The sequence below is a fragment of the Podarcis filfolensis genome (assembly GCF_964270895.1).
Source record: "Podarcis filfolensis genome assembly, chromosome: 8".
In the NCBI taxonomy this organism is placed as follows: Eukaryota; Metazoa; Chordata; class Lepidosauria; order Squamata; family Lacertidae; genus Podarcis; species Podarcis filfolensis.
The window spans coordinates 59,760,684-59,788,608 of record NC_139611.1 but is presented as its reverse complement, the minus strand read 5'-3'; the positions used below and the strand labels follow the sequence as shown (position 1 = coordinate 59,788,608).

General features: G+C 44.0%; 1 protein-coding gene across 12 annotated transcripts in view; it reads left to right on the top strand.

The window, feature by feature from the left end:
* Positions 1-27,925, top strand: part of CSMD2 (CUB and Sushi multiple domains 2) — a 486,383-nt gene that overhangs the window by 295,460 nt on the left and 162,998 nt on the right. For 11 of the 12 annotated variants that reach the window (XM_083625414.1, XM_083625410.1, XM_083625415.1 and 8 more), the window contains 2 exons: positions 3,767-3,879; positions 21,664-21,846. The exons of the other annotated variant lie outside the window; for it this stretch is intronic. In XM_083625414.1, the coding sequence (XP_083481540.1) occupies positions 3,767-3,879; positions 21,664-21,846 (296 nt within the window). The remainder of the gene's footprint in view (positions 1-3,766; positions 3,880-21,663; positions 21,847-27,925) is intronic. 12 annotated transcript variants of the gene reach the window in all.

Here is a 27,925-nt window from a genome sequence, read left to right as displayed (position 1 = left end):
AGCTGTACATGGAGTTGTTCACTTGCTGGTCGAAATGTGCAGTACAGGGGTCAGTAGAATTAACAGCGAACTGTTTCAGGCAGTAACTGGGATATTGACAGTCTGAAGCTGTCTAGATAAGGCAGAAATGTTTTTGGTCTGGAGGTCTGAAAACTGTACCAGGATTGGATGTTAGAACATCAGAAGAGCCTGCTGGATCAGGCCAGTGGCCCCTCTAGTCCAACATCCTGTTCCCACGGTGGCTTATCAGAAATCTGCAAACAAGACCCAAGCACAAGAGTACTGCTCCCTTCCTCACGGTTTCCTTAAACTGGTATTTGGAAGCATTATTGTCTCCAGCCATGGAGGCAGAGCGAATGCATCAAGGCGAGTTCTCAGGTATGCTAGCATGCATCACGACTCATTCCCAGGTGCCATCCCCTCAGGCACTAACCAGACCCAGACCTGCTTAGCTTCATCAAGGTGATGACTTCATGTACCTTTAGGATCTAAACTGGGACCAGGCTACAGTGACTGGCCCAAAGGTTATCCAGTGTGCTTTGGGTTGGGAAATTTAAACGTGAGTCGCCTCAGTCCAAACCTGAGGTTTTGTCAACTGCTCCACAATTGCCTTACTTGCACCTGCTGTTTGACTCGCACATAGTGTGGGACTTTTGCTTGAATTGATTGGAGAGATTTTCCTTCTCTTTACTTTTCTAAAGAAGTTTAGGCTGCTTTTCCACAATTCAGTGCACAGGAGCCAGTAAAGGAAACCAAAGGAACAATAAACCAACCCTACAAATATAAAAGCATTGAAATCAATAAAACAACCATCAAGCAATCACAAGACTATCATAAAAACAACATCAAAATAATATATTACAAAATCCACAGGAGTGCAACAACAACCAGACTATTATCAATCAAGATAGCAGCAACATAATTGGTTCAAATCTGCTTCCCCATAAACCTGGCGGGAGACAGAGATTTTCACTAACCACCTAAACTTCACTGTGTTATAACTGCAAGAGGTTCCCTGAAGAATGGATGCTATGGAATTCCAAGGGCATGAACCCCATCCCTTACCATGATGGGTAATCTTTGCTTGTGTTTCCTGCTTGTAGGGCACTCTAATCTAGGTTAACGGTAAACAGATTGAGATCTACAGGTTTTTACAGAAGGTCAAAAGAGATTTCTGACTCAGTCTAGTTGTTGCTGTTGCTAAACAACTGAGTTCTCCATCCACTCTACAAAAAGGGGGGGGGGGAGAAAAACTTGGAGACAGTACCAGAGTTGATGATGTGGTGTTTCTCATGTAGTTTGCCTCGTGTGACTCTTTTTAAACCCATCCACACCTTGAAAAGAAAACCCAGCAACTAGTTGGGAGGGGTTTAAGATGGATCAGGACCATGTCACATGGTGAAAGGGATTTAACCTTTCGTCTCCCGGCATAGACACTGTCATTTTGTCAAGGGATAAATGCATCTATCTATGGTGCCATGAGTATTTTCTTCTCATTGCAAATAACAGGTGCAAGGGGGAGGTTTTAATATGGGGACAAAGCATTAAATCCCCCTAACACACACAATGCTCCAAATCCACCCTGCAGCTTTTTTTTTCTTTTCTTTTTTAATGATCAGTTAAGCAAGGGCAAACCAGTCACACGTTTAGTTCCCACCTTGGGTCTAGAGTTATACTTTAGAGTCTTCCCCTCAGCCCTCATTTTGCAGGGTTTTAGTCTAAAGTCTGCTCATACTTTATCTTCTTGTTAGATGTGTCAGGTTAGTTAATCTGGAATGAGTCAGCCTAACCTTGAAGCTAGGGATTGGATGATGATCCCTTGATTTATGATTCTGTGAACTCCTTGGGAATTACTTTGTTGCTCCTTGGTGGATCATGAATCCATTGACGTGGAATCAGGCATCATAGCCACATCCCTGAGTCTTTGGTGCTGACCAAGCTAGGAAATACATCTGTTTGGGGTCCCTCATTCCCACAACAGTGAAAATCCCAAATGTTTAAGAGTTCTTCTTTTGATGTCAACACAGGTTTGTCTTTGGGAGAGTTGTTGTTGTTGTTTAGTCATTTAGTCGTGTCCGACTCTTCGTGACCCCATGGACCAGAGCACGCCAGGCACTTCTGTCTTCCACTGCCTCCCGCAGTTTAGTCAGACTCATGTTTGTAGCTTCGAAGACACTATCCAACCATCTCGTCCTCTGTCGTCCCCTTCTCCTTGTGCCCTCCATCTTTCCCAACATCAGGGTCTTTTCCAGGGAGTCTTCTCTTCTCATGAGGTGGCCAAAGTATTGGAGCCTCAGCTTCACGATCTTGGGAGAGTTATGCCATAACATTTATCTGGAATGACCAAATTGACAGGGATTGATTTCAGGATATTTGTAGGCACAGACTTGCACAGAAATTAGGGACAGCAGCGTTTAAGATACTTGAGATGATGCCTGTATTTTAAACTAAGGATGTACAGCACAATCCTAATCATGTCCACTCAGAAGTAAATCCTATTGAATTCAACGGGGCTTATTTTTAAGTGAGTAGAGGAGTTAGGAGTGAAACCTTAGAGGCGATTGGTGCTGGTGGGTTTGGTTTGAGTATTATTTTAATTTAACGCTAGATTGGGTTACATTCCCCATGTTGACTATGATCTGTACCTTCAGAAAATATTGATGCAGGCCATCTTTGGTAAGGAAATTATATTCTGCCCTCTAAAAAGACTGTATTAGTGAAAAGCATTGGGTTGTCAACACTCAATTTTGAGAGTTCTGTTACTTGGATGAGGCCAATGGAAATGGGGGCAAGTTTAGGGGCAAGACAATGTGGGGAAGTGGATGTGATAAGAATCTCCCCAGGTGCTGTTGCTGTATTGCCATGCTACACTGCCACAAACCATACAGCCTTTCTTGATTCAACAGATTAGGGGCAGGGCAGTTAGGAAGCACCCATACCTTCCTGTTCCTATGGTGATATTGCACGCAGCAGTGTGTGAGTGGTGTATAGTGGCCAAGCTTGGTGGCCTTGCTTGTTCATGAGTTGGCTACACAATTCATGTATGCACACTAAGGAGAGGGGATGTGGCTTGCTTTTACTGAAAATCTCTGGCAACTGAGCCAACCTTACTAAATAAAATCCAGCTAGGTCGTGCTCCCTCATCCCCAACTGGGTCCTATCTGGGTCTTGAAAGGGAGCCCAACAGAGGAGGACAGCAAGGTAGTTCAGGTGCTGCAGCAGAACAGAGTGAACAACTTGCTCCACTGAAGGCTAGAGGTGAACCGAGGCCTTTTTGAGCCTGAGTCTCCAGTCCATCTCTTCTAGGTTCCACCCGCTTCTTGAGTACTACAGTCCTTAAAGGGTTAACACTCTGGCCTGCAGATGGGAACTTCTTCTGCAATCCCTGGCCTCCTGGTGCATTTTCTGTACCCTTGGACTGTGAGGTAGGTCAGGAAGCACTCCATTTCTCAGCCCCAGGGGCTCTGAATTTGTGGTGCTGGTGCTGTCGGATCTATTCCAGAAGGCTGCTGCCTTGGGTTTAACAGAGGTTCAGGAACCTGGTCTGACTTCTTAGCTATTGACCCTGAAACCTCTGGTTCTGTGTCTGCTGGAATCTGTGGTCAGGACAAATCAGTTGCCCTAGCAAAATCATCGCTCCTTGCATTTTTATTTTTATTTTATTTTTGGCCTCAGGAGGAACTCCCACCCCAAAATTCAGTTAAATTGTTGCCTTCAGTTGATGTTACTGTTGCTATTACCATTCCTTTGTCTTCTTTGTTGACAGTTTAACAGGCACAACAGTCCCTGATCTGATTGTCAGCACCCAACATCAGATGTGGCTTCTGTTCCAGACAGACAGTGTGAGGAACTTACTGGGATTCAAAGCAACATATGAAGGTAATCCAGGTTAATATGTTGATTAATCCCCTCCTGCAACTTCCCTGAAGTTTTCTTGTCCAGGTGAATCAAGGGTTCCAAACATAACACAGGGCAGTGCATACAATTGTACCTTTTATGCAGTTCTTGCAAAAGTACTGCATATTCTTCTCAATTCTTAGAGGTTCAGAGTTAAATAACTAGATATGTGGCTTCCAAACTTTCCACCCTCAGAGTCCCTTTTCCCCATTGACTTGCCTGCAGTGGAAACCAGGACTATTGGGACCCACCTAGAACACACTCAATATTATAAAATGAGAAGAGAAGAAATAAGTACAGTCATACCTTTAAAGTCGAATGGAATCCATTCCAGAAGTCTGTCCAACTTCCAGAACGTTTGAAAACCAAATTGCAGCTTCTGATTGGCTTCAGGAAGCTCCTGCAGCCAATCAGAAGCCGCAGACGCCCCGTTGAATGTTCGGGTTGCAAAAGAACGTTCACAAACCAGAACAATCACTTCTGGGTTTGCAGCGTTTGGGAGCCAAAATGTCCGCGTTCCAGGGTGTTCGGGATCCAAGGTATGACTGTATGCCACTTTGAGCTGCTTGGAGGAAAGGCAGGATATAAATATAACAAATAAATGCTCCTCAGCATTACAGGAGCACATCAATAGTGGTGTTCCAGATAGTGGCTTCAGCCAGATGAGGATGTAGCCCAAGATGGGGCAAAGTGCTAGGTACAAGTATGTACAAGTCTTAAGTTCATGTTCTAGTCAGGCAACATCATGCAAAGCAGAGGTCATGTTCCAAGAAAAGCAGGCAGCACCTTGGACAGCACCCTGTGAAACACAAGCTGAAATGTTGCTTCAGTAGCAAGCAAAATTAGACTAAGACTTAAATGGAATTGCAGCTCCATAGATGATTAGGTCCACCTCTGAAGTGATGGAGTTTAGGTTGCTTTGGTAGCCATTGCCTCCAGTAGCACAAGGATTTCTGCTGGGGCTTCTGAGCAAGAATCTAAGGAAGGCACCATGAGCTTCTAAGGCCAGAGAAGTTCTGGCAAAAGAGGCTCCTCTTGCAGCAGTTTCAAGACAGCGGGAATGTCTGGGGCTAGTTCTGAGGGAAAATCCCTCTCCCTCTCCAACATTTCCTCCAAATTTTTGGCCACATCTCCTAAAGATGGGGAGTCAGACCACACATTCATGGAAAAGTGATGAGTGACTTTTCAGGGCACCTTCCTGCCATCACTGTTTGTTTTGGTGAAGAACTGCCAATGGAGTCTACAGCTGTCTCCATTCACCATGTGAAAACCAGTGGCCTCAATGAATTGCTGGGTGCTAAGAATACACAGTTTAAGGGGGATATCCAGTGCATACAAATGTATACGAGGTATTCATAGGAAGGCACCTGCAGGGTGACACTTTAGTATTCAGTGACTATTAAAAAAATCAAAGAGTGGCTTTGTGTTTGACTATGCTAATATGTTCCTTAGCACAATGGGAAACAAGGCAAGACAAAAGAAAATTTAACGTGGAACAATTAACCACTGAGAGAGAACTTGTCAGGAGGTTTGCTGAGGACTATGCCACACAATCCCACATTTCATAAGGGAAAGTTTCTTACAATTTTTGGGTTGTATTTTTCTTTTCTTTATAAGAAAATTGCTTCTGTTCCTTTCCCTTTTGTCATGGTAATACTGATCTCCCATCATGTGTCTACTGAGTGGTAGGAGCTGGCTAAAGTATTGGGAAGAAGTCTTCCCCAGCCTAGCTACTTGAGTTTCTTTAAATGGGCTTTAGGGATTGAACCAAGGACCTTCTAAATGCAAAATGTGTACTCTATCACTGAGCTCTGAGACCTCCCTAACTTAAGGAGAGCCAGGTCAAAGGCACCCTATCTAATCCCTGTCTATTCCAGCAGCCTGTTCTCACTGTGGATAAGCAGATGCATATTGGAAGCTTGTCAGCAGAACCTTAGTGCAATAGCACTCTCCTCCCTTGTGACACCCAGCAGCTGGTACCAGCGGGATACAGCCTCCAGCTGTGGAAGCAGAATGTAAACATTGTGGCTAGCAGCCACTGATAGCTGAGTATGCAAACCTATGCAGCTTCATTCTACTGAGCTGAACCGCTGGTCCATTTAAATCAGTATTGTCTGTTTTAGGACCAGCTCTAAATGTAGGATTATGCACCAAAATGTATATTTTGATGAAGATAATATGCATAATATTTTTATGAGGATTTCTCCCCCCCCTTTTTTTTAAAAAAAAAGTTCAAAAATTGATTCAGAAATGGGGCAAACTGAAGAGTGGAAAAATGAGAAACTCATATATATAGAAATTATCAGATTCCTCCATCCCCAATGACCAAACAGCAGCCTGCTGTTGTTGTTGTCCATTTGTTTGTTTTAGTTTGTTTGGATGCCAGGTATCCTGCTTTGTTTAACAAAGCAAAGTACAAGGCTTGGAACTGATATTGTGTAAGTGGAGAGGAGATGGCTTCTCAGAGCATAGGCTAGGTCATCTTGACCTGCTATTTCGGGCGATCACCTGTTCCTTGTGCCTGCTGCTTGTTGTTGCCGCTGACAATCTGGTTCAGGTATCTGGCTCCACTTTCTGTGCAGAATTGAAAGAAAACATAATGGCAGAGAGTTTGTGTGTGCTGAGAGTTGGTGTAAACAGCAGAAAAGGTTGTAGGGAGAAATGGGACCTTAGTTCACTAGTACAGTCTATGCTGTATATGCAGAAGTTTTCAGGGAGGTTCATCCCCTGGCATCTCCAGATTTCCTGGCATCGTCTATTAGAGACCCTGGAGAGCTACTAGTAGTATAAGGAACATAAAAAGCTGCCTTTACTGAGTCAGTCCATTGGTGCACTGAACTTGGTGTTGAGTATGCTGACTGGCTGTGGTTCTCCAGGGTTTCAGGCCCAATGTGGAAAAACCAGACCTTGAACCAGGAGCCTTCTGTGTGCCTAGCATGTACTATGCCACATCCTGTATAAATAGCTACTCAACTGGTCACCTGTACTGAGTAAGAAAATCGCCTCTAGGAGATCAGAAAATAAGTTGTTTTTGCAACTTGTATGGGTTTCTTCCATCCCCTACTAGGCTGTCAGAGTATGCTACACATAATTGACATAGCCTTTCCACCCACACAAATCTAACAAAACAAACAACATGTTGACCAACAACTTCTGTAGAATTATTTGCAAAATAGCACAGCTTGAAGCATAAATGGGTTTTTCATCTTGCTGTGAGACTTCAGAAATCACACATCCCTCCTACCCTGGGAGGAGGGGACAAGAATTAGTGTTGCTATGCATTGTTTTGAGTTTACGTTTTGGCTCTGAAAGTTGTTGTTCAGGTGCAGATGGGCACAAACATGTTTATCATCCTTCCACTGTTTTGTGTGCTTTTCCATGCTTGTGTGTAGTCATAAGGTTGTAGCCAGTGTTAGTCCTACCTGGAGTAGACTCATTGAAATTAATGAGCATGATTGACATGGGACTACTCATGAGTAGAACTTGGTTGGATACAGCTCATAGTTTGCAAAGACTGTGGCTGTGATGCAACCACTGCCACAAAGAATTCTATCCAGTCGGTCATAGAACCACAGAGTTGTCCATGCAGTCCAACCTTTTACTACAGAAAGTTTCCAACTACCTCCAGCAAGGGAAAGCCCATCCGCCCTTGGCCCCATTGCTGGAATGCCCTTACCATGAAGAGATGCTGCCTAATGCTCAACCAAAATCTACCCTCCCTTAATTTAAGACCACTAGATCTAGTCTTGCCCTCTGGGGCAGCAACAGAGAACAAGTCTCTAAACCTAATTCCAGTTAGTCCTCATTCTTCTGACTTAAAAGGGCTTTGCCCAAAACTAGACATGAAGCTGAACCATGCAATCAGGGATAGTATATTGATCACAATGATAAAAATACCATGCAGCCAATCAGATTAGTTTTGATGCTGCTAAGTGCAAATGAGGTCTATCCCATTGTCCTTGCTCTGTGTGTAGATGTGGGGAAGGAGAATGCATCCACACTGTCTCATCATCAATACTGGTGTTCCTTGTTTCATCAAGCTTCAAGACTTTCAGCCTCATCCAACTCTGCTTGCACTTATTTATATGTGGACTAGCTCGGGGTTAGAGATGCACATCAAGATTCAGACACCATCCTTGGGATAGCCATTCAAATGTCCATCCACATTCTGCTCAAACAAGTCAATTATGTGTGACTTAACTGGGGTGAAAGAGAGTTAGCCCAGTTGTCTTAGCATAGGTGTGGCCACCCTTCGCTCTGGGAACCAAATGTGGCTCTCTAGGGCTCTATGTTTCCTGTGGGACTCTTCTCAGGCCACATCCCTTCCCAGTCCTACATCCTACATTCCCTGGCTCCACACCCCTGTGGTCCTGCACTGCACTATCCTGGAATGATTTTGCCTGGCTGAACTGTGATAATGCCTCTTGCTTGTCTGGATGAATGCTAGAGACTTAGGGTGATATTCAACTAAGTTCTACTCAACATAGGCCCATTGAAATTAATGGACCTAACTTGGTCATGTTCATTAATTTCAGTGGGTCTCTGCTGAGTAAAACTTAGTTGGACTGTACATGTCTATCATTCCACCTCTTCTGCCTCCACCCACTGCTGACATGAGGCCTCTTGGAGGATGTCCTTGAGGGAGTGTAACCCTTGGACCAAATATATACATATATCCAGTCAACACATCTTCCACTCTACTTGCAAACAGCTTTGCACTGTTCTGCAAAAGGGGAGGGCACACAGCAGTGAGCAACGTGTTTGTGAAACATGCCCCCTCCTTCAGCTCTAGTGTGAATAGCAAAAATACAGAAAGCATCACATGTAACCTGCTGGGAGCCTTCCCTTGGGGATAGCCTGCTGCTAATTGAACCAGCTGTGTGCAAGGCAGTGGGGAGTGTAGTGGTGATGCATCCTGCCTTGAAAGCGTTTTTGAGTTGGAGCACAGAATGAGAAATTTGTAGAGGAAAGCAGCAATTAGAGGGCTGCCAATTAGGTGATGAAATTATGTGCAACATACTTGCAAACTGGATGTAGTTTTACAGCCAGCTTGGCTGAAAGAAAGTACAGCTAATGGATCCTTGTTAAACCTAGATGGAAACGGGGGTGGGGGGAACCTCACCAAAAATTATCTGGGAGAAAGGGGAGATATTGGCTTCTGTAGCATGTTTAAATAGCTATATATCCTGGCAAGGTTCTCCATCCTGGAGTGCCAGTCTGGAAATGTAAGTGTTAATCTTATTCCTGATAATAAGGTAGCAAAGGAGAAGAAAGACATCCAAGGGTAAAATGGTGAGGAATGGGTAGTGGTGGAGGAAACACACTGGTCCAGCAATAGTATTGCTTACTGTTGTCTAGAAAATAGAATGTTGGCCTCAGATTTAAGTATCTCCCATTGCCAAAAAAGCAATTTGTTACACCTACTGTGGGTTAAGAATTGGGGAAACATTCAATTCAGTTCACGTTTGAAGGCAAACCTACCTAATTTGCACTTTTCACAACAATAAGCAAACGGAAACACAGCCGTTCTTTAAAATTCACACCTCTCTGAATTTTGCAATGCCATTCTCCAGCGAAGTAATAGGGGCAAGAATTCATTTACTAGAGTCAAGTGTGCATAAAAAATTCATATATCAGGAAAACAAAACAAAGAAGTGTATATTAGGAGAAATTAGCACTAAGATACAGCTGAATTTTCATGAGGACTTTGGAAAACTAACATGGAAATGTGGAGAACTGAACTCAGGGAAGGCAGGATGGTTTTATATATTTTTTATTTTATTTTTACGTATTTCACAGCGGCCTTGTATATCCTGACAATGGCATGAATCATCTTTCAACTTACAGAGTGTCTCTCAGTTGGTGAACAATACAGTTTGCTCACCCTGAGGCAAAACTTGCAACCAATTTTACTCAAACCAGTGACTCCAGATTCCTAGATTCATAGCAAGCTGGTTTTCACTGACCTAAAGTCTGATGCAGGTTATGTGAGTCTATGATTGCCCTGACAACAGGCCATCTTTATACTGGAGCAGTGTGTGGCTTTAGAAATAAAAACAAAGATCCACATGCAGTGGGGCTCATGATCAAGGTCATGTCTGAGTCACAATGAGGTGTGGAGGTTTCCCTCATGCATGGAAACCCTTTCTCTCTCCCCACCCACAAATTTACCACCAGCTAGGCAAGGATTACAAGCAATATGCTTTTGGAGATTGGTCAGTAGTTGAGTTCACTGCATGGGATCCAGTGTGGTGTAGTGGTTAAGAGCAGTAGTCTTGTAATCTGGTGAACCGGGTTCGTGTCCCCGCTTCTCCACATGCAGCTGCTGGGTGACCTTGGGCTAGTCACACTTCTTTGAAGTCTCTCAGCCCCACTCACCTCATAGAGTGTTTGTTGTGGGGGAGGAAGGGAAAGGAGAATGTTAGCTGCTTTGAGACTCCTTTGGGTAGTGATAAAGTGGGATATCAAATCCAAACTCTTCTTCTTCTGAAGATGACCCCCCCCCCCCCATTTTGAGGATAAGGAGGGAAAGTCTTCTCATGACACCACCAGGATGTCAGACATAGATGTGAAATGGGATCTCAGGAAAGCTATGATGTACCACTAGTGGCAGACTTTGGGCTTTCAAATTTCAGTGGCAGCCCTTCCTCCTGCCACCTCTTGCCTTCCGTTCTACATCATCATTGCAGGGCCCCTGCAGGGCCCTCTCGGCTTGGCACTCAATGTGGGCGAACCGGTATCAGTTTTCCTCTGGTACTGCAGTGTGAGAACCTGTAACAAAAGTGGGTCATATAAGAGTGTAGGAGTTGCCTCAGGCAGTTTGTAGGTTTCTGCTTGGGTGAGCTACCTGAGGAAGCAAAATGTATTGCTAAGGTTAGCAGCATATCACACGTGGATGGAAGGGGTGTTGGCACAGCCCTAAGTCCCCACTGAGGTTTTCCTAAAGCAACGTCTTCCAAGTTTAATCTGGCTGTTCCTGTTCAGGCACATTTGTGGGATTTCAAGGGAAGCAAAACTAGTATAATCGTTAATATGTTTTCAAAAGCCATAGCCCACCGCTTTATCAATAAATTGAGTGTGTTTATTACACTTATATTACATCTTTCCTCCAAGGAGCTCAAGGCAGTGTATATGGTTCTCCTCCCCACAGCATTGTCACACAAAAAACCTGTGAGGTAGGTTAAGCTGAATGATAATAAATGTTCTAAAGTCACTCAGCAAGCTCTGCAGTTGAGCAGGGTTTCATACTTGGGTCTCCCTAGCAACTAGCCCCTATCCTGCAGCAGCTTCTCAAAGTGGCTTACAACTCCCCCCCGCGCCACATTATGAGAACAGCAGAATATCTCAAGTGTTGGAGTGGCCTGCACACAGACCCACCACAAGTTCATTGTACCTTGCTTAACAAAGTCTCCTGAATACAATACCTTGATCTTATACCAATGTAACATGACTATCCAGCACACCTGTCTGGAGGTGGGTGGAAGAGAAGAAAATAGTGAGCATGAGGTGTATGGGAGGGGTGCTTGTCAGCTTGACTCCCCCTTTCATAATCTATTAAGATTGGCCCTCTCGGCTGGACTTCATTATAGCAGCCGAGTACCTTATTTAATCCGCTAATTAAAGTCTTTAGTGGAGCTGAATTTTCATATTGAAATGTAATTGGATGAATAATAGACTTAAATAAGCAAGTCTCTGAGGGGGAAACTGTGTGTGTGCGTGTGTGCGTGTGCGCGTGTGCACGTGTGTGTGTTGGGTTGGGTTTTTTTTTTACAAAAATATTTTCTCCTATTCTGTTATGTTTTCCAATCCTTTGGTCATGTAAAGCTAATGAGTGTTCCAAAATTCTCAAAGTTCTTGAATTCACTACAGTTACAGATTACGTGGTTACTAGGGGCTGTGCCCTTGCTTGTTTTGCTTGCCGACGCCTCTGCCATTCCCCCTAGAGCTTCCCTTCCAACCACGTGCAACTGCTATGCTCGTTTCTCACTTTCCCTCATGCATTTGTTGTTGTTGTTGTCTTCTTTAGAGTACCACCCTCCTTAATTTTTAGCCACCACTCATTTATCACATTTGTATCCTGGCTTTTGTCCAGGAACTCAGTGCAGTGTACGTCAGGGTCTTTTCATTTCTCTCATTACCAGCAAAGAAAGAGTTATTGCTCAATGCTACCCACTGAATATTATGGGGGAATAGGTGGGAATTTGAGGCCGAGCTCAACACACATTCCACTGCATCACACAGACTCATCACCCACCCATTGATCCATTTTTTAATGCAAGCTCTTCCAGTTCTGGCATAGTCATCCTAGCCACAGCAAGGACATACAGACACCTTCCCATCTGCCCATCTCTCTGGCAAACACAGCAGGGAAGATCTGCATTCATGGATAGTTCTCCCCCAGCCCTTCTTTCCTCTCACTGTAAATTCGTACGACACCCCCCCCCATTTGCTGTACGTATATATTCCTTTTAAAAAATGAAAATGAAAAGCTTGGTTCCTGCAGTGTTTGAATGTCATCTATACTGTATTTCCACCCCCAATACCTATCAGGAAAGCTCTTGTTAGCATCCTTTTCCCCATTCTTTTATTGTGCTGACTCTTGAAACAAATATAACCCCCCTCCTCAGTATTTAAAGAGCACTGAATCAATTGAACACACCAGTCTTTCTGTTTTCTGCTGCAGCTGTCATGGAGGTTCTCCTATGTCTTATTTACGTTAAAGGACAAGAATTTAACTGAGTGAGAGATCCTGAGGATTATGCCTCAAGAGGGATGAGCTGCATTAGCAATTTAACACAACCATAACTGGGCCATAGCACAATGACAGAGTATTTGCTTTGCATGCAAAAGGTCCTCTGTTCGGTCCCCAGCAAATCCAAGCAGTGCTAGGAGAGACCCCTACCTGAAACCATGGAGAGCTGCTGCTCAGTGTTGGTGTAGTACTGAGCTAGAGAGATGGGTCATTGCTCTGGCTTGGTATGTTTTCTATGTTCCTATTTTCTCAGTCTTTTTTTTTTTTTGCAGGGTGGTGGTGATGTTAAAAATTAAAATGTTCCTTATAGCAAAATGCAGATGCACTCCTTCCCACTGTTACCACCTGGGACTCTGGGAGTGCAGCCAGATCTGGGAATGCTTGCACACACACACACACACACAGAGAGAGAGAGAGAGAGAGAGAGAGAGAGAGAGAGAGAGAGAGAATCTGTAGACCTGCTCAGAGGAGCAGGGACATCTGGCATTGCCTCCTCACCAGTCCCTCAATATGAGCTCCACCCAATCTGCTGCCATCACCTCTGTTCATGTGCCATCAACATGGGGCATCATCAACCTGCCCATTATATTTATGGGGCATCAACTTGCGCATTATATTAGAATAAGATAGAAGGGAAGTGAAAAGGTGGAAGATCAGGATACTTCAACCAATGTGACTGTTTAGGGAAGTTTTTGATGTTTGAGGTTTTATTCTGTTTTTAATGTTCTGTTGGGAGCTGCCCAGAATGGCTGGGGAAACCCAGCCAGATGGGTGGGGTATAAATATTATTATTATTATTACAGTCATACAGACGCTTCGGGTTGCGTGATTTTGGGTTGTGCACTGCGTCGAACCTGGAAGTACCGGAATGGGTTACTTCCGGGTTTTGGCACTTGCGCATGCACAGAAGCGCTAAATCGCGCTTTGCACATGTGCAGAAGCACTGAATCGTGACCCGCACATGTGCAGGAAGCACATTCGCAACCCGAGCATCCACTGTATTACTGTTGCACTAAAGGCAGGTCCCAAATTCTAATTCTCCCGTATGTTCATACTGAGCCATGCCATCCAGAAGGTACTCCTATGAGTCAGTAGGACTCATCATGCTTAAATAGTTTTAGAGGTTTGGTGCAAGATAGTTTCAGTGTAAGAAGATGGGGAGGACCAAAACTCAGTGGTAGAAAACATGTTTTGTATGCCGAGGGTTCCAAGTTGGATCCCTGGGATTGCAAGGTAGGACCAGGAAAGACTTTGGTCTGAAACATAGGAGCATAAGAAGACCTGGCTGGATTAGGCCAGTGGCCCATCTAGTTCAGCTTCCTGTTCTCACAGTGGTGATTCAGATGCTGGTGGGAAACCAGCAAGCAGGATAACAGCACTCTCCTCTCCTGTAGTTTTCAGAAACTAATATTTGGAAGTATACTGTCTCCTTCACAGACTGTCAGTAGTGCTTCAAAGTACTGAGCTAAAGCTGCTCCCTATTTTCCTATCCTTAAGGGGGTCTGTGGATTGTTCTGTTTGTCTCAATGCAGGGTTGGCTGGCAAATATCAATGAAGAATAGGAATGCAGATATCACTGTATAGCATGAAAAGAGACTCCTGCCCAGCCCTCTTCTCATGCAGCTGGAAATACTGTGGCTGTTTAGCAACCTGTGGGTCTGGAGCTAGGGATGAGTCACTGAATGAGGCGCTGCAGTGTACAGAAAGTGAACACACTGGCCACACTGCTATGTGTCCAGCAGGACAGTAGTGCATTCAGCACCATGGACAGGGCAGGGGAGACTATAGTGGGCCTCTGTGATCCACACCCAAGCCCTGCTCTCTGCAGGTTAAGTCAGCAGATTAATGCCCAAATACTTGCAGATGTATTGCGCTGCAGATATTCGACTAGCCTTCTTGCTGTATCAGATGATTTCATCATCTAGTTTTCAAAAGAAGTAGGTCAGAACAAATTGTTTTCTCTGAGTGCTACATATTCCACACACACACACACACACACACACACACACACACACACACCCTTGTTGGCTCTCTGCCAAAACAGCTTTATGAGTTCGCCGACCTTTGTAATGGATGTTTGCCGAATATTCAAGGGATGTTTATTTTTTAATGTACTTCTCTCCCCACACTCGCCCCTTTCTGTTGCTCCGCCTCCAGACTGACTGCTATTGACCCCTCTTAACGACTTTAAAGCTTAATGGAGTGAAGACTAAAAGGGGGGCAACATTTCACGTTGCCAGTTGACATTTTGCTTAAGCCATCTGGAGTTCGCTTTTGCTAAACTTTTCTTCAATGCCTTCCCCTTCATTGTGCTTAATTTGCATACCAGTTACTGGAAACCACAGGAGGGGAGATTGCCCTTGTGCTTGTGGCCTGTTTGCGGGTTTCCCACAGGCATCTGGTGGGTCACTGTGAGAACAGGATGCTGGACTAGAGGGGCCATTGACCTCATCCATCAGGCTTTTTTATGTACTTACATTAATATTGCCTACAAGTCATACACCCCTGATCTGCCAACCCCACAGTGCAATCTAATGCTTGCTTACTTTCCTTTCTGTTACTTGAGGCTGTCAGTAGTTGTTTCAGCTCAAATCCACCTACTGTTGATGCTGTGAGTCTGCACTTACCCACCCCTTCTGCTGGGTGGAAGAGCATTTTTGAAAGGTTGCAGGCACTCCTGAAATGGTTTGGAAACCTGTCAAGGGTTCCTAAATGAGAAGATAAGTCATGGCAGGCAAACCTTTTTCCTAAAACAAAGCATGTGCCCTCCACTGCCTCTTGCAAGTATGCAGTTGTTGTGGGGTGTTGATGTGTTTCAGTTCATGGGAGTCAGCAATCCCAACAAGACTGGCGGGTGTCCTACAATAAGGTTACCAGATGTCCCTATTTCCCAGGGACATTTCCTAGATTTACAGCTTTCTCAGCATTCACATGTACATAGCAAACAATAAGTGTCCCTGGGTTCACTGAAAAAAATCTGGTAACCTTATCCTACAAGGGGCTCCATTATACACTGCAGTGTGCATAGCTTTCATCAGTTGACTCCAGATCGTCCTATCCATACACCCAGAACTGTCATTGGAGTCCTACCCTTAGCTTTCCTCACCAACAGGGGCAAGTGGGGATAGGGCATTCAAATGTTTGCCCCCTCCCACATTTATGGAGCTCTGACCCTAGGGAGGGCCTTTCCAATGGCAGACTGAGTGCTGTTTATTTCCCCAGACTTTTCCTTCTTAACCATTATGCTTCCCCCCCTCCTCTGCAATAACTCTACGAAGGGTTTTCTTTTGTTCCTTGTGTATTTTGTTCTTCAGTGTTTTTAATGAGCCACCCTGAGAATATTTATGGTGAAGGGTGACAAATGTTTATTTATTTAGGAAATATATAAAAATTGAACAGTCAAATACAGTCAAATAATGGTCAAGCCTCTTTAAAAGCATTGACTTTATTAAAACCAGAGCACTTAACAATAGCCTTTATACACATTGTTTACAAATACAAATTAATTAAACTAGTGTTGTATACAACATTTAAAAATTGCATTGGATTATTACAAGAGTTTTGAAAATGTGTTTCTATTTTTATGCACTGGAATGGAAATTGGATAACATCAATCCTTACTTCTTTTTTTTTCAAAAGAGCATTACATCATCAACTACAATCATGTTAAATAGAATTTGATCAACTTGAATGGAATTCCTGTATTATGGAATGCCCTTTCCTCTGCTGGACATGAAGCAGCAACCAGTTGCTTCAGATGTCTTTTAAATCCCTCCTTTTTTTATAAGCATAGGCTTTGCCTGACCAATGAGATTGGGCCCTGTTTTTATTGGTTTGAATTCCCTGAATTTCTGCTTTCATTTGTTTTTCTATGTTTTTATACTACTGTTTTACTGGTTTTATGTTGTATTTTTCATATTGGACTGTGTCCACTCTAACATGAAGTAACTTGTACCTTCAGCGCAAGGATTTACACTTGCGCAACAGACCATTCCCCTCTCTTGTCCTCCTATGTGCCAATATGTTCTGTGGGATCTCCCAACCCTCTGGAAGAGATTTGAGGGGTGTGTTGTGTGTGCACGAGGGGAAGATGGGGGTAGTTCTGTTGCACAAGCATAAATCCCTGAACTGACAGAACAAGTGTGTTGGATACCACTCAACGTTTGCTGTTTTTATGTGTTGCACGGCTTAGAGGTTTTTTTATTATTTTAAAAACATTAAGTTGCTTATAAATGCTTTTAAACAAATAAGCAGGAGAAGAGTGTAATCCTGCAAAAAGTCTTTTGGCCAGAAGCATGTGTGCTGTTCTGCCAGAGAAGAGGGAAACTCTTCTCTGATCATAAGGTTGGTGGTTTGAATCCGCACAACGGGGTGAGCTCCCATTGCTCTGTCCCTGCTCCTGCCAGCCTAGCAGTTTGAAAGCATATCAGCGCAAGTAGATAAATAGGTACTGATGTGGTGGGGAGGTAAATGGCATTTCCATGTGCTCTGGCTTCTGTTACGGTTCTGCCGGAAGCTGTTTAGTTATACTGGCAACATGACCTGGAAAGCTGTCTGAGGACAAATACCACAACCCTTTGACTGGACTTAACCATCCAGTGGTCCTTTACCTTTACTTTTTTACCTGTTCTGTCAGAGAAGAGGGAAACTCTGGTAGGACAGCACTCAGGGAAGTCTCATCAGCAGTGTTCCATTAGTAACAGAGACTAAAACAAGGTGTTCCAAGAGAGGCTGAGGATCCAGGTACACCCTCAAAAATAACCTGAAACTAGGGGCATTCCAGAGCTCACAATTGGGAACTCCAGAGTGTAGCCAATACCAGCAGTGCTTGAAGTCAGGGCTGATCAGCACTGACGTCAAACCCTGCTTTAATTTTTACCTGTCCCACACCTGTAGTCACATTTGATGTGAGGTGTGGAGCAGATGTATTGGGGGAAACAGCCTCACAGGCCCATTTAGTCCCAGAGTCCCCCCCCCCCCGCTGGCTTAGGAGATCATGGTGTTGTTTGGTGATTGCCAGATGGGTAACCCTGACCACTTATCAAAGTTTCCCACAGGAGTTGAGGGGAGTTCTTCAGCATTAAGTAGCTCAGAGTTCCTGATGAATAAACAGTTAATCATTTTTTTAATGTCCTGTGTTTGGTTTTTAGCTATGGTGGGACAGGGGCAGGTCAGAATCCAGCCTGTTTGAGAGCCTGTGTCCTTGACATATTATCAGCAGTGACAAAATTGAAAACAACAAATTGTTCTATTTTCACCACCTATGAAGCATGTTTCCATCTTAGTTATTTGGCAGAGAGTCCAACCTGCATCAGTGCCTTTCCAGAGACAGTTCAGCAGTGGGAAAATCTCATTGCTGTTCAGCCTGCATCAAAACAGGAGCTGGATTAATGCAAATCATGGATTATGTAATTTTCTCTGTAAGGAAGGTGTCACAAAATATGTTTCAAATTTGCTATCAAAATCTGAAGGAGAAGGAGGAGGAGAAAACCAAGAGAAACATTTAGTTTAGTTTAGTTTTTAAAAGAAAGGGCAATGAAAGCAAGGTGGTTGATCACAGATGAAGGGGATAAAAAAAGGCCAGAGAAAGTGGAAAATGGGAATAATGTGACACAGATTAATAGCAGGAAAGTACTGGAGAAGGTATGAAAGGGAGAAACTGCTGGTGTTAATAGCAAGAGGGAGAAATGAAATTCTTTAGAAATGAAATGGTGTGTAAGCAGATAACTGGGACTGGGGGATGACTGCACACAGGCAATATTCCTGGATTCAGAATGCTATTTATCTCCCCAAGGCTTGTATATCTCTGCAGAAACACAAAAGGGTGTTTTGCCTTGGTTTTAGAAATGAGAGAATCTTTTACGCTAGGCTTGGGGTTTGTTTGTTTTTTTACAATCAATCAGTATATAAACTTTATGAAATAAATAAAATAAATGAGATGATCCTGCGATGGTCATGCAACACAAAACACACATACACACACATACACTTTTTCTCTCTTCCATCATGATTCTGCAAAAGAGCTGACATCCTGCATCTCTTCACACTTTGATTTGACATTTAATTTAGTAAAAATGAGCCAGCCAGCTCCTCAGATCTGTTTGAGATTTTTCAGGGGGCAGGGTGTGTGTGTACAAGAAGTCATGGGGGGGGGGGGAATCTTTAAGTCAATTCAGGTGCTCAGAGGCCCAGCAGATGACATGCTCAGCCCACCAGCCATCTCCCCACCCCTCAATCCATCATATTCAGCAACACAACACATTAATCAAAAGAGTTCCCTTCCCCATCTGCCTCTTGCTTTTTCCCTTCCTCCTGTAGTTATTCTGATCAGTGTGACCACATTCGGAATACCGTGTGCAGTTCTGGTTACCTCAGTGCAGAAACGATATTGTAGGGTTGGGTAAGGTTCAGAAAAGGGCATGCATAATGAACAAGGAGCAACACTCCTATGAGCAAATATTACAGCATTTGGGACTTTTTAGTGGTGACATGATAGGAAATTATGCATGGCGCAAAGAAAGTGGAAGGAGGAATGTTTCTCTCCTTCTCTCATAACACTAACTCATGGACATCCAGGGAAACTGAATGTTGGGAGTTTCACGCAGTTAAACTATGGAACTCACTCCCACAAGGAGGCAGTGATGACCAACTTGAATGTCTTTAAAAGAGGATTTGACGAAGTCATGGAGGATAAGGCTATCAATGGCTGCTAGCCATGATGGCTGTGCACTGCCTCCACAGCCAGAGGTAATAATGCTTCCAAATCCATTTGCTGGAAACCACGGGAGGAGAGAGTTTTGTTGTTCTTAAATCCTGCTTGTGGGTTTCCCAGAGACGGCTGGTTGGTCACTGTGAGAATAGGAGACTGGACTAGATGGACCATTGGCTTCATCCAGCAGGGTCTTATGTTCTTGCGATTGCAGGAACCCTTTGAGAAATCACAGCTCTGATGGTTCTGCAAGCCTGTCCTAGTAAGGGTGTTCACATGTTACGTGTATATACAATAGGTGTACACAGCTGAACTGTCGAAATCAAGAAGTGTACACTCACACAACCCTTTTACTTGGATATGCTTGTGTACAAGCTGTTATCGAGGCATGAGGGCTGGGGGGACCTCTCTGTTTGATTTGAAAAGTTAAAGTTTGACAGACACTTTCAGTACCAGCTTGGACAGCGCCAGTGGCATCACTATTGCTTAGCCTCATCGGTGTGTGAAACTCTGCAGGATCCGAAGCTCTTCCATGTTAGGTGAGCAGAGCAGGGAGAGTGGAAGAGACACAGAATTTACCCTGAGCAATCAAGACTGGATGAGGGAGGGTTAGGTGGGATTAATCAGAGGAGCATTGGGAGTGTTTTACAAAAAGTGTTTCTGAAGACGAGGGATGTAAAAAGGCAGCTGTTTCCATTCCTACCTATATTTCATAATGGCTGGGGCTGTTTCCACTCTGCTGCCATTCTCTTTCCACAGGAAGACACTTTATCTGGCTTACTGTTCACTATGGCAAATTTTAATGTAATTAATAACTTAAAGGCACCTGCATGGGAGTCAGTTCCTGGGGCTCAGGTTCCTTCACACACACCCAATAAAATATTTGAGGGGGCCAGCCCCACCCCAGTTGATGAGCATTGTCATTCAAATGGTGTGTGCTGTGTCATGTGATCAATTATTTGGGACAGGGCTTACCTCCCCTCCCCCAAAATATTTTATTCAAGTTGGCACCCCTGGGCACTTGGTAAAGGGAATTGCCTTGATTAGCCAGTTCACACAATCATAATTTTTAAGGTGGAAAAGTCACCACAAGAGAAACCCACCAGCACCACAGTTCCCTGTAATGACATGATAAAAGTTACTCAATGGAAAAACTGGGACAGAGGAAGCATAGGTGGATTGCACTTCCTCACCATTACTTCTGTGCTGCTTATTTTCATGCTCAAAATGGCTCTGAGCTTTGGAAAATTCTCTTAGCAAAGTGACTTTTCACATTGTTCATACAGCCATGTTCACAAAATGAAATAAATATTCCGTTCCCCTGCAGGGAGTACAAAAACGCTGCCTAGGAAATGTTTCCTTCCTCTCTAATTAAACATCCAAATACATTTGAGGTGATGACAATAGTGGCTTAAAGTGGGCCAGTTAGGAAGGCAGATAGAATGAGATGAACTCTGAAAATAGATCCAAATGTATTTTTAGCAATTAAACTGGCAAAATACCACTTAAACTGTTTGGCCTGGTTTTATAGGTGTTCTGGTCCTAGCCATTCTCTCTCTCTCTCTCTCTCTCTCTCTCTCTCTCTCTCTGTGTGTGTGTGTGTGTGTGTGTGTGTGTGTGTTGGGCTGAGGATTAGCAAGCAGCTCATTCAGATGTTGGCATTTCTCTCTTTGCTGCTATCCCACCCCCACCCCTATTCTGTATCTAAAAGAAAAACTTACAGGAGAGACTGGGAAACAGCCTGTACATGATTGCAGGTAACTTCCCCTTCATCCTACACTTTGAGCTGCATTGTTTCAGAGAAGATTTGAGCCACTCCCCCCCCCAAAAAAACCCTTTAGATCCAAAAACTTGCTTTTTATACCAAGGGGTGACAAGCCAGCATCCCAGAGGCTGCCAAGACCACGTCACTCTTGGCTTTTCTCAGCTCCCAAAGTTGCCTTCCACATCAGATTGGAAACATGAGGTTCTGCAATACTTCTAAATTGCCAGACTCATTTCCCAGGAAGGGGAGCAATGAGGCCAGAAGGGGGCAACAAGGTCATGGAACTGCACATTCTTCTATAGAAGTGTATCACTGCCACTGGAAAATTAGAAGTGTCCCCCAAATTATTATTTAAACAAGGAAAACAAGCCAGAGTTCCCTAGTTTAATCACAAGTGGTGGTGTTCTTTGCTGTGTTTTAAAAAGAACGTTCCTAGCTTTGCAAGAATAAAATCCAGGGATTGTAAAAAGAAGCTGCACCCAGGTCTCCTTTTGCCCTCCCCACTTCTCTTCCTGTCTCTTTCTTTTTGTGTTTTTTCAGAAATCGACCAGGGGAGTTGTGGAGATCCAGGAGTGCCAGCCTACGGCAAGAGACAAGGGTCAACCTTTCGCCACGGGGACTCGTTGACGTTTGAATGCCAGCCTGCATTTGAACTGAAAGGACAGAAAACAATCACTTGTCAAAAGAGTAGCCAGTGGTCCTCTCAGAAACCAATCTGTGTTTGTAAGTCAGAGAGAAGGAATGCAGCCTTGAGCCATTTGTGAGGGATGGCAAAGGAGCTGTCGACATTGCACATTTTGGAAATGGGTTATTATGTGGGATATTGGGAAATTGAGGTTTTGGTTCTTTGTTTAATGCAATAACTCTGGAAACATTTTTGAGCAGGTTGAGGGAGGGAGTGAACCTGCAGGCTGCATCTTGAACAAGTAGGTCAACTGGGGGGGGGCAGGGGGCAGGGAATGCTTCAAAGTCTCAGCAGTTTAGATTCTCAGCAGCCCATGCATAGATTGTCTGTGGGGGTGTCAAAACCTCAAAGTTCAGCAATGACACAGACATGGAGGCTGAGTGGGTCTGGGGAGGAGGTGGACCCAAGCCCACCAGACTGAGCCACCTTGATAATAAGAAACAATGCTACTATGTGGAGGGGCCATTTCATACAACATGTAATCCTTGCCATGTCGTAAGACCATCAACCCCATTTGCTCCTGAGACAATCAGGTGTCCTGGTCTGAGTCTGAATCACACCTGAGAGCCTGTTTGAATGTTGCATTCATGTCAACAGAGGCCGCTTGTTGAAAACAGATAAGATTGAACAACAGTCTACTTGCCCTTAATATGAGTTGGAATCTCTCAGACACTGAAACTCCTGAGGAAAGTGACTGAGAGTCATTGGGAATGCTGATTCCTTCCTTATTCCAACCCACCCCATGCCTGCTTACTTCCTCTTTCTCCCCCACTGCCCCCAGTCTGTCCTTGCCCAAGGCTTGGCATGGGGACCATATTGGAGGCCAGGCAGGTGTCATCTCCTTGAATGGATCATACCCACTGCATGTATGAGCTTGCAGGCTTCCCATAGGCATTTGGCTGTCCACTGTGAGAACAGCATGCTGAACTAGACTGGCCGCCTTTGGCTTGATCCATGCAGCTGGGCTCTTCTTGCATTCTTATGTCCATCTAGCTTCCTTCCTCCATTCTTCCTCCCAGAGTGATAGAAGACACAGCTGGCATCCTGATGTGGTGGCAGCTACTTACACCCTGGATTTGGGACATTGCTCTCCCCATCTTTGGCCATTCACATTTTGTGCTGGGTGTCTGTGATAGGAATTGTGATCCCAAGCAGAAGTAGGCTCCACGACACCAAGATCCTTGCTGTATTTCATAGCAAGAATTTCATAGAATTGTAGAGCTGGAAGGAACCACATGGGTCATTAGCCCAACTGCATGGTCACAAGGCCAGGCAGCCCCATTCCATCCAAAGAGCTGCCTGGCCCCTAAGGTAAGCATTTGACCATGGAGTGGGGGAAGTGCAATAGAGAGGCATTGAGACTGTGTGAGAGTAGAATTAGGTCAGGCAGAGCACTTGTGGTGGGCTTTACTTTCCATCTTGATTCTCCTTTTAGGGGCTGAGTCCTTTTAGGGGCTGAGTCACCTAACGTAAGGCCTGCCTTGGTTTCTTGTGAAATGCTTAGCTGAAATTTCTGAGCTTCCCCTCAAAAAATAGCCATAGGCAAAGTACTTTTATTTATGCAGCTTAATTTGGGGACATACACAGCATATCACTGATGCTCACAATTATTGATTGTCAAACATTATAGAGAACAGAGCATTATATTGGGGAGGGGAGGCTGAATCTATTAATATGTTGCATATAAAACTGCTCTGGAAACTTTCTGTTAGCATTTGGGGCTGCCTTCCTTCTGGGACACGTGGGCATGTTTCCATACCAGAAAAACTGGTGGGCACCACACAAATGTGCACACCCCACAACCAAACAAGTCTTACCACCTATTCAATTGGCTTGAATTGTATGCAACTTTCAAGCCTAATTTCAGTAGAAAGAGGAGACCCTTTGAGCTCCTGTAAAGGTTTCTGTACTTGGGGTGGATGACAGGTTGGTGACCCCTGGTTTAATTTATTGATCTAACTAGTGCAGTTGAAATCTGTGTGTGCTTTTAGGTCCAGAGTTTGTGGGGCTTGTTTTGGTATGTTTTTTGTTGTTGTTTTTTTGGTTTCTGGATTATCCTGGATTATTTTCTGATGGTTCAGTAGTTGGATATGAAGCAGTGCAGGGGGAGGCTTAGAGATGGTAGGAAGGAGTCTATGCAAATGTTTGATCAGGAATTGCAGCAAAATTGGTCAACATATTAATGAAGAAATCAGCTGTGTCTTCCTCTGCTCTTGACACCCTTTTGCATGAGATGCCACCATAGATGCCAAAGAGGCTTGTTCATAGTTCTAAATGCCATTGCTAGAATGGGGCACTGCCCAACCAAACTCAGTCTGTTCCCAGTTAACCCCCACCTGCCTGTCTTCTTTCTTACAGTCAATCCAGGGGGTGGAGCTGACTGTCAGCTTCCTCCTCCTTAGTCTCAGTATTGCCTTTGTGAGATTCAATGAGCAGGACAACTAAAGTTAGAATTAGTTGTCTGTACCTGCCATTGGTTCTGGCTCTGTCACTCATTTGCTCTGGCTCCACCCACCATTGGCCTGACTGCCTTGTCCCCCACCAGTCCCAATGGTTAGCAGCCACCACTGCACATGATATCTGATTGTACATGAGGCTGACCTGTAGCTCTGTAGTTGTGATTCAATATTATTTGAGAATAAGAAGTAGAAGTAGATTAGTGGTGGTGGGAATTTGGAGGAGGAACAAAGAGAATGAAATGTTTAAAAGTATAAATAAATGCATATGTGTGTGTTATAACATGGGGACATGGTACATTTATGTTACATCATTTTGTCATATGTAGCTTCTCCATAGTTTATCATCTGAATAGCTCTGGAACAGTTTGTGGACTGCTTCGGGCTATGTTTGTTCCACAAACCTTCTAAAGTTCATGAGCAGGATTGGATCTGGGCCAAGGAGTGTCACAAATGATCTGGTTCTTTACAGGCTGAAGATTTGGGGAAAGCTTCCATGACATTCCATGAACCCTTAATGACTTGGGAAATGTGCTGAGTAGAACTATGGGTTTCTTTCAAGCCCACAGATTGGATCAGAAGGTCAGCCAGATAACCAGGAAGCCTGTGGTACCTACAGTGACAGCTTTGAGCACCCTGCTGTGTCTTGCTTAGCCCCCACCCCCAGTTACTCTACTGTCCAGGCATCTGTAGTCACTTCCCAGGACTGGCAAGACAGTGGCATCTTGATCAGGTGGGGAGTGGTAGTTCGGTCCATCTGGACTTCCAACCCAAACTTACCCACAAAGCTAGATCTGATGCTGTATAATAAAATGAGTGGCAGCCTTACAACTTGGGGGCTGCATGGGTGTGTGGTGATCATATGCAGCTGACTTTGGGGAAACAAAAGGGTAAAACACATTACGATTGTGAGGAAGAGGTCCAGGGTCTCAGCTGGCAAGGGGGGGCATGTGCTAGGGCTGGTGGCATTGCCTGTGAGCCCTGCAGTTCCCTGCCACTGGGAATGGCAGGGGAGAGGGGAGGGTCTTCCTAGTATTAAACACTGTGGTGTTATCTGCCTCTCATTTTATCTGCATATTGCAAGGGAATGTGGGTGGGAAGCTGTGTGTGTGTGTGTGTGTGTGTGTGTGTGTGTGTGTTTTCAGCCACTAACCCCCAAATTGCAATGAACTTGTCTCAACTGAGAGGAAAGGTGGGGTGACAGCTAGAAGGTTTGGAGCCTCAGTAGAGTTGTGAGCCCCACTGTCAGCGTCTTGCCCAGGTGTTCACAAGTCTGCTTTTCCTTGTTGCCATGTTCTCTTAAGCAATCAGCAAATATTAATGAATCAAAAGAAAGGTAGTGATCACTTCATCCTTCTATGGCTGGAACTGCATTTGACTGATTTGTCCATGATGAATGCTCTACGTTTGGCTGCATGATAGGCCACAACTATCTCATGCCTACACACTCAACAAGAAATAAGCTTGGTTGTCTTAATTGGCTAAGGTCCTTCTTTAGGTCTTTAAGTCGTTGTTGTTCCGCTAGAATTTGTAGTTTGTTGGAATTTGTGCATCTACTTAACTTTGCAACCAAAGTGGGAACTACCATTTCCAAGCCAAAATGTGGCTCTTGTGATACAGCATTATAATTTTTATTTTTATTTTATTTCACTTTATTGGTATTCCGTGAATAGCTGTGATGTGAAAGGTACATATGATGTTGCTTTCTACTTTGAGCTGACATAGCATTCTGGCTTTCATGGGAGGATATTGTCTCTGGGTTAACTGCACGTTACATGAAGCTTATGGCTCTCACTGCTCTGTGTCCCTTTGCTCCCTGCCTTCTTTGTAACCTCTTTGTGAATAACTATAATGTGTGATGTAACACCAATTGCTGAGCACAGATGCTGAGCAACAACCCATAAAGACAAGCAGCAAAGTGTCATGATTCCACACCATGTGTTGATGTTTACCTAGACATTATAAGGCATGCTGCTTCTGAACATGGAGTTTCTAGAGGGATTCACATGTCAGGATCACAAACCCTTATATGATATTTGTGTTTAGTTACTTTGGTGATGCAATTTGGGGACTGGTGTGGAGTTTTTTCACTATGGACCCCATCTATCGACCTCTGAGGGGAGGTTCCTAAATTTGTTCAGTTTCCATCTACTGTATTTTAATTTTGGTTGGCTGCCCTCACTGTAATTGTTCTTTCTTTTAACCTCACGATTATTTTGAAGCCTCTATGACTAGTTAGTTAGAAACTGAATACATAAATATGGAAATGTGTGGTGAATGTGAATGGTTAGGAACCTGGGATGAACAGCATTCAAGAAATGGAAGAAGCTATATTACCTATCTCTGAAATGGAACTAAAATGTCAGCAAAATCAGAGTTTGACATACAGCTCTAATCCTGGTCATTTGCAGCTTAGGGAAAAATCATTAACTTGTTGATGCTTGGACCTGCTGTTCAGATTAGAGTTGCCCCCAGACTGTCACTGTTTGGTAGGAAGGATTAAATAGTATACTTGGAAATTTAGGTTTGTGCAATTAAAGTGGATTAAACTGTTGAGGCACAGCAAATTTACCTTATAAAAAATGTTCTTGGGGGAGTGGCTAACTTTTGAGGCTAATGGTGGAACAACCTCTCCAGTTACAATGGGACATCTAAGGCAACATGGCATTTATTTCCACTTTCCCATTTCAAAAACTACATTCCCAGCAAGGTGATGTTAGATACTGTGTGTCCCCAAATGTATGCTAGATAAACTTGACTTACAGGAAGACGTTGTGGGAGAGTACTCAGAGCTGTCGGATGAGGCCTCTTGACTCCGACATGAAAAGCAGAGGTTGCCACTCACAAAAGAGCACAAAACAATCCTCACAATGGAGGAGGCCCAAGAAGCAGATGAATATGTCATTAAAATTAGCAAAGACTTTTCCGCGGACTGGGCAACTACCTTGATATCACTCAAGTAAAATAATGAGTGCCAAAATGGCAAATGAGACTCTCAGTCAGTCAGTTAGAGAGACAAGTCCTGCAAATAGCAACTGATGACCTGGCATTAAAATTTATTTGCACCCTTGTAATCGTCAGACAGTCTGGGATCAGTGTAACATAAATGCATACCTTTCCAAGGTTAAATTAAAGGAGCTGTCTGACGAGCAGATAGAACTTCTGAGCTGTCCTGTAACTTGGGAGGAGGTGTTGGAAGTGATCCAAAAGCTCAAATCTGGGAAATCCCCAGAGACTGATGACTTCATGGTGGAATACTACAAAGCTTAAGAAGAAGAACTGTTGTCATGCTTGATTAAACTGTTTTATTTTATTTTGGATGGGAGCAAAAATCCACTGATGTGGCACAACTCCAGACTGTTGTTATTGTTCAAACCCAGAGCTCTGGGCTCCTATCACCCTCATAAATGTGGATGTGAAATTACTTACTGCCCTATCATTACTTAGTGCCCTACCAAACTGTCTTCATGCCCCGCAGGGGCATTTAGTAAGGTAATAAACCTTATCAATGAAGTCAACTCTACCTGCTCCTCTGCAGCGTTGGCCTCATAGGGCCTCATAGGGCACCAAATTCTGAATGTGACAGAATTCAGTGGACTTCCTAAGTCTACTACTTTCCAAAACGTGGTTGTGGTTGAAGTTCCTCCATGTGATGCAATTA